At 45.9% G+C, this 7,449-nt stretch overlaps 1 protein-coding gene across 7 annotated transcripts in view; it reads right to left on the reverse strand.

The window, feature by feature from the left end:
- Positions 1-4,375: 4,375 nt before the first annotated feature.
- Positions 4,376-7,449, reverse strand: part of Cep63 (centrosomal protein 63) — a 40,355-nt gene continuing 37,281 nt past the window's right edge. For 5 of the 7 annotated variants that reach the window (XM_021172027.2, XM_021172025.2, XM_021172023.2 and 2 more), the window contains 2 exons: positions 6,368-6,647; positions 4,376-4,702 (listed from right to left, as the gene is read on the reverse strand). In XM_021172027.2, coding sequence (XP_021027686.1) covers positions 4,544-4,702; positions 6,368-6,647 — 439 coding nt within the window. In that variant the 3' untranslated portion in view covers positions 4,376-4,543. The remainder of the gene's footprint in view (positions 4,703-6,367; positions 6,648-7,449) is intronic. The other 2 variants (XM_021172028.2, XM_021172030.2) reach the window with 1 other exon arrangement.

Genomic DNA, 7,449 nt, shown 5'->3' on the forward strand with positions numbered 1-7,449 from the left:
CCACACCCACTGCAGCGAGCTGGAGCTGCCTAGAGCATAGGTGCGTGAGAAATCTCTCTGAGCCATGCTATCTCATCAGCTGAAGCTTTCCACAGAAGCAACTGCTCCTGAAGTTCTATGATCCACCCTCTGACAGGAGTGTCACACTCCAGAATAGGAGCCAGAATAGGGAATACCAAATCCCACCACAACGTGTACTACATTTCCAAAAAACCAAATTCATCTTATCTTTTCCAGTGCTGCCTTGAATCAGGAGTACTGGGGGAGGGGGGAGGAACTTATTAAGATTAAGATAAAATTCAGAATCCTAGTGGCCCATGCCTATTATCTCAGTACTTGAATGAAGCGGGTTTAACCGACATAAGTTCAAGGGCAGCCTGGACTACAACAGTGAGTTCCAGGCCAGCCTGGGTTACAGAGTGAGAACATCTACAAAAATAAAAATAGAAAATAAAATTCATATATCATAAAATTCACTCATTTGAGAAGGGCCACAGGAATTTAACCCTCTGTGAAGATATATGAACAGTCCTTGGCTGCTGAGGGCAGGGAAGAGTCATATTCACCAGTGATATAGCCACTGGTTAAAGTGCCCTTGCTCAAGTAGATAGCTCTCTACCCATGCTCTTTCAGGCAAGTCTACATGCAGTAGGAATACAAACACACACACACACACACACACACACCACTGAAAATAGTAAGAGGACTGTGAAGGGGTTCAGTGGTAGGGGAAGTGGATAAAATGGGGGAGCTATTATCAAAATAGATCATTCATATATATATATGTATATATATATATATATACATATATATATATGATGACATATAAGAAAAAAATCCTCCCCAATCTGAAGCATGCAAATTCAATGTTAACCGTGATGTGCTCAGAGTGGGGCAGTGGTCAGGGCCATGAGTGATAAAATATTTATAATTCCCAAGGTAAAGTCTGTACTCTTCCATTTGTCCTGCTTCCCCCCACTTCCACCAAGATCTGCTGACCTCCTTCTTGCCCATATGAACTTATCTGATCTGGGCACATCATATAAAGAGTGTAATGTTCTGTAGCTGACACAGCACTTTCTCTGCATCCCCAAATAACACTGCGCTGCATGGCTAGCCATATCCTGCTCACCTACTCTTCAACTGTAGATGTCTGGGTTGCTTCCACTGTGGGGCTGTTGTGAAAACGCCACTGTGAACCCATGTGACCTGCTTTCTGCGTGACAATTTCCTTCCCTTGAGCATGCCTGGGACTGATGCTGCAACGTGATGGGCAACTCGACATCTGCTCTCTGAAGAACCAGTGTCATCTGCTTCCCCACATGCGCACCGTCCTTCATTCCCATCAGCAGTGTAAGCGTCCGGCTTTTCTCGCATGCTCAGCGCTAATCAGAGCCCTTTTGCAGTGGCTGTGCAGTGGTATCTCACTGTGGGTTCTAATCTCATTTCCTGGCATCCAGGGATGCCAATCATCTTTTCATGTGCTTTATTACACATCTGCATATCTTTCTAAAACATCCTTTGCTGATGTAACTTTTTGTATGTGTATGGTTGGTCTGAGCCGGAGCCCCGAGTCGCCAGCCTCTTGTCCCAGCTGAGTCCTTGTTCCACTCTGCCTTGTTCCTTTGCCCATTTTTAATGATTTGTGTGTTTTGTTTTGTTTGCTTTTAATTACTGAATAGTTTCCATTCTCTACTACACTTTAAAACTTAACCCCGGGTAAGGAGGACTTGACTTCAATTTCACGTCTCTTGCCAGGAAACAAGACACTATCCCAGGGGCACTTCAGTCCTGAGAGCTGTGACCCTTAAATCCCTTTTTTGGCTCATCGATACCTTCAAGAATCTAACAAAAACCAAATTCGATGCCAGAAAAACACATGTGCACACCTCTCTCTTCTCATCTGATACTGAGGGGTTTCTGGGCCTTCCACTGTTCAGGCATCACCTTGACCGGGTGCTTTCTTTTCCCAGGAGGACTGTAAACTCACTTTTGATGGTCAAAGAGGCAGCATAAAAGGTCCATATTCTAGGTTCCCACAGAGGAAGGTGTGAACAGTGTGTTGGGGCTACTCTAAGGCCTGCAAGGCCATCACCCCCACCCCACCCCACCCAAGCTTTCCCTTTGGTCCAGCTTCAAGCATTCATGCCCTGAACCTTCTCAGAACCAGATCCTCTTTCACACTCCAGCCCTATGCCTTCAACCTGTAACCGTACGGAAGCAAACAAACTCTCTATCAGTCAGGAGAATACTGTATACCTGTCACCTAAACAAATCTTCACTAGGCATGAACAAGCGAAACTTCTCTTAAGGTAGGCATCTGCTCCAGGCTTGGAGGCGCCAGAAACCTATAAAGTACAAGTGTTTTCTCCTCTGCCTTTGCCCCTAAGAAGCACCTGGGCTGCCTGCCTCGAGCAACTGAGTTGGTGTATCCATCACGGCCTCCGGCCCCCACTCTCCCTTTGACCCAGATCTACTATGTGGCTCTGCAAGTCCCACTGTTTTGCTGTTATTATCCTCCTGCCTCAGCCTTCTGGGCACTGGGCCGCCACGCCTGGCATGGACACAATATTTGGTATGTTAGCTCCATCTTTCAGGCACAAGCTGACAACTCCCTTCTCTCCTCTGTCCCGTACTTCAGTGCTCTTTGTGACAATTGTGTCACCTCTGTCCTCGGTGATGTACAGCTTATTTATAATATTTTTCTCACCTGTAACTTTTAGGTTCCAGACGCAAGGGTATTCTGCAAACAGAAAACTCCAGGCACAGCTCTGCCAGGGCCTCCTTATCACTAGGAGAGGGGAGGCAGGGCTTGGAGTCAGGGAGCCCTCACAGAACAGAAGGCAACAGGCTCTTTCCCAGTCAAGATGCTTCCCCAGTATGCTGTCCCAAGCAGGATTGTAAGTGCTTTACAAATACACTTAGTTCATTTTCACAAACCTCTGAGGTAGGCATTGTTTGCACTGCTCTATCTTACAGATGATAAACTCAAGTGTGGGGCTCAGTGCAGTGGCTCAGAGTCACCCAGCTAAAAGGTGTGCTAGGATTAGGTCATTAGGTCACTCGGTGCCCAGAGTCCTTGCTACCTCTTGGCTCTGTTAGAAGGAAGGCTCTAGGACCCTCCACAGACCAGTTTAATTCCCTTATAAAATGGGGGACATTACAGCTCCAGTGTCCTAGAACCTAGACACAAAGCCATCAGGAATCCAGGGCAAGAACTAACTCATCTGACAAAGCAGTCTCTGCTGCTCCCCAGCCGTGGCAGTGCTGTGTTCTCAGTGCTCTCGGCATTTCATAGGTGAAGGCAGGCTGCCGCCCGGGGGACAGAGGATGCTCCAGGACAGACTGGGCAACACTAGACCTTGTCTCAAATAAATAAACTTCCGATCCTTTCCATCTCATCTGGGAACTCTGGTCAGTGACCGTTTATAAAACCTGCTAAGAAACAAACTCACTAACTTTGGACAGCTTTAGGTAGTAGGAAATCTTTTGAAAAAGCAAAAAAAGCTTTTGTAAGAACACAGTATAATTCTAAGGAAATTCATCGCACCTCATGATTCCTGAGTGCTCCCAGGGACTGATCTGTCCCTGATCCTCCCAGTGAAGACATCAGATGGAAATCTTTAATCTGAAGCTTGGGAGACTCTGAAATTCAAAAACTCTTTCAGACTCATCTCCACAGGTGTAGCATCTCAGAATCTGAACAGCCCTTTAGAAAGAGCAAATATATGGAGTAGATGGGCACTTTTTCTGTTTCTTTTGAAAAGAAGAATCCCGGGATGTTTACGTGCTGATGGGAAAGACCCTCTAGCAGGGAGAATGGGAGGAGCTGGGTCCTTGAGCTGACAAGTCCAGCATGTGCCTTCTCCTTGCCCTGACTGCACCGTCCACTTCTGCACTGGTGTGGCTCCTATGCGCCTCAGCTGCCTAGAACCTTGCTCTCCTCTGTCCATGCCCTCCTTGGTTGTCAACAATGTGGCTTCAAATCCTCTCTCCCCTCTGACCTCTCCTCAGCATGCCAATGCTAAGCATTCAAACTAGATATCCCATGAGTTGCATACATTGAATCCAGCTCTGACCTATACAGTCCTCTCTTCGTGAACGTGTGCAAAAGCCTCCGTGCCAAGGACCTCCCCATGGCCCCTTGACACACTTGTAGCCAGACTTTACACCTAAAAAGGTGAGAAAGCGTAAGAAGCTAGCTGAACAACTTCACAGCCATGCTTCCACTACATACTTCCTTTAAGGGAAGCTCTGGAGTTACTTTAGTTTCAAACTGTATAGTACAATCTTTATTTTCATTAGTACACAGCTATTCACATGTAAGTCGGAAAGAAAAAGCATTGCTCTTTGTGGTAATAAACATTCGTGTGAGAAAAGTCTGCAAAGCGGTTTATTCTCACAAGTTCCTATGGAAGCGATCCTCCACACAAAGCAGTGAAAATACCCAAGTGCCCAATCTGCAGACTCCTCAGTGCTGCCCTTGCGAGCATTGCTTTATTAGAACTTTATAATCCAGTCTTCCGTCTGTGGCTGTGCAGGGCTACACGAGGGCTGTGAACTGCCTCACCGTCTTCTCACTCTCTCTTTTCAGTTCTTCAATGTGGGCGTCCAGGCGCTCTAGAATATGGTGAGACCTCAGCTCCTCCTCTTCCAGAAACCTGGTAGCTATCGATCCCAGAGGAGAGGTGGGCAGCGAGCCCTGGGAGAGGGACAAATCATGACATGTGTTAGGAAGCAGGAATGGATGCCCCAACATTTTGATATTTTCTGCCTAGTCCTGTTAAAGGGAGAATTTTTCCTGAGGAGATATTTTCATCTTAAATCCAAGAAAGAAAAAAAGGCAAGTTCTGAAAACGTAGCACCACAGAGCTCTTTCTTTCTGACGCAAAGAGTGTCTGTGTAAAGTGTACAGGAAATGCCGTCAGTGGTCTGAGAGTACCTCAGCTTAGACTAGAAATGCCTGCCTGCCTCTCACCGAAGAACACAGCCAATGCCTGCTATTTCAAAACTCTGAATGTTACTCTCATTTTAAAGCACTGAAAATCTACAGGAAACAAATTAAATGCCAGTTAAAAATCAATATTTTTCCCTTTCTTAAAATTCCACTCCATGGCCTTTGATCTGCAACTCTCAGTTCTGGTGATATTTCAGATCTCGGATTTTTGAAGGTAATACAGGAAATCTAGCACATGCAGTTTGCTCTCATTTAATGTTATACTTTAGAAGTCACTTTAAACGCTGAGTTAGCACAAATCATTGCCTCCGGGGGAAATAAACACACACCGTATAGACATATATACACTCTCTTGTCTCTATTTGACAAAACAGAAATGAGTTTCAGAAGTGAGAAATGACTTTCCCAAGGCTACCACAGTAACTGGTGCTGGAATTAAGGCTCTCACACAACAGGGTGCTGCCTGCCATCACCACATGAACACTGAGACTGGAACGAAACACGAGGCCACCTTTGCTCCCTCTATTAGGAGCATGGGAGCCAGCTCTCCTGCTTTCTGTGTGTCCACGTGTGGGCACAGCAGGGCCACAGTACAGTTTAGTGGGCAGTCAAAACGGCAAGTGATGAATAATAAGGACCAACTGTGCCGGCCCTGTAGAGTGCAACCATCAGATACCTGACTTCTGAAGGAAACGTGTGATGCTCACACTAGTTGGAAAAGGTGACATTTGTGAAATCACATCATCATAGGGCAGGGAAGGCTGGCTGCCAAACTTAGAAGAAAGGTACTTTTCAAGGTGTTGATTTTTTTTAACTATGTCTAAGTTAAATTGGACATTTATTTTGAAAACTAAGAAAATCTTTCCATGGAATTGCTGACACATTCAAAAATAAACAAAAAACAAAGGTTACTAAACTTTCACAAAGACATACCGCAGCTAACAACAGGCAATGGACATCCCAACACCAGCTTCATGATGGAAGGTAAAGAACACTGGAGCCTAGTGGTGAGGGTAAGGCGTCATCATAGGTACCCAAATCATGCTCTATTCACCTCAGATGCACCGCCCTCAGCCCCAGGCCACCAGCTCCTCCCCAGCAGCCCCTCTTTTCCCTTCTCAGTCTCCATGCTTGAGACAGTCCTCGATTCAATCCCTGCAGCATGGTCAGTCCTTTGGGAAAGGCAGGCAAGAAGACGCAGGCTAAAGTCAATGAATGCCTGCACTCATATTCTAAGTATTTTAGAACCTGAATTTGAAGTTGTCTTGGTTGAATGTGCCTTCACAAGCAAAACTACAAATGTGAAAGTAATACAGAGTACTGACTGGGACCCAGTAAGAAAAAAAAATCACCCTCTTTACCTTAAAATTAAAAATAAAAATAAATATTAGCATGAGAAAGTTTTCATACCGAAGATACAAACTCTTCTTGGTCATTCATACAGTCAGACAGACTGTCAGAAAAGTTGACATCATTTATATCTAGCACTGAAGGCAAAGAGTGAGTCTCAAATAGAAAGTTGGAAGGCAGAGAGACGGTGGAGCTGCCAGGGCTGATGTGAGAACTCAGGGGGCTGGGACCCCTGGCCACAGGGTCTATGCTATCCAACGTTTGTCCTCGAGGCGAGTGGTGACCTGTTTTGTACTGCTCGGTCTTTATTCCGTCATGTCTGTGCTGGCCATGGATTGGCCTGGATAGCAGATTAGAAAACAAGATAAATGAAAAACTGTAGCAACTTTTCTTTCCAATAAATGCTGAAAGAAGCATGTTCATAAGAGGCTATGTGACAGGACTCTACTGCTTACAAATGAGGGGTCCACTCGGAGACAAGCGCTCCTTGGGCTCTGCTCTCATGCTCCCAGCATAGCAGTGGCCAAACATGATGCCAGTGGGGTGCAGAAGGAACAGGGCCAGGGCACCCCGTGCACAGAGAAATCTCAGAATGTCACCGTGGGTGAGAGTGGGGTGGGGATGCTAACAAAGGCTTCTGGTAAGAAAACACACAGGCTACACAGAACAAACTCAAGCCAGTTGGCTTCTCATTGAAATAACCTTTCTTATGGTAACAACCTAAAATTAATTGATCAGAAGTGCAATGGGTGCTTTTTATAGAAAGCCACGTTTTACTTCTTATGGAACAGGTGTGATGAAGGTAGTGGGAGGCAGCATGAAAACTGGGGAACAAGCTGCTGTTCACACACATCTACACTCAGGGTGCACAGAACAAAAGCTGTGATGAAATAGGCTGAGCCACCTGAGCCTCTTGTGCACACTGGGCAGAGTTAAACCAGAGCCTGTGATGACTGCACAGCTCTAAGCCAGAAAGTCTTCTCAAAGCAGGAAAGCAGACGCCGTTAGCACATGCACTTCAAAGAGACTTTTAAGAAACTTTACAGCCGGGCGTGGTGGCGCACGCCTTTAATCCCAGCACTCGGGAGGCAGAGGCAGGCGGATTTCTGAGTTCGAGGCCAGCCTGGTCTACAAAGTGAGTT

The sequence above is a fragment of the Mus caroli genome, chromosome 9 (genome assembly GCF_900094665.2).
Source record: "Mus caroli chromosome 9, CAROLI_EIJ_v1.1, whole genome shotgun sequence".
In the NCBI taxonomy this organism is placed as follows: domain Eukaryota; kingdom Metazoa; phylum Chordata; class Mammalia; order Rodentia; family Muridae; genus Mus; species Mus caroli.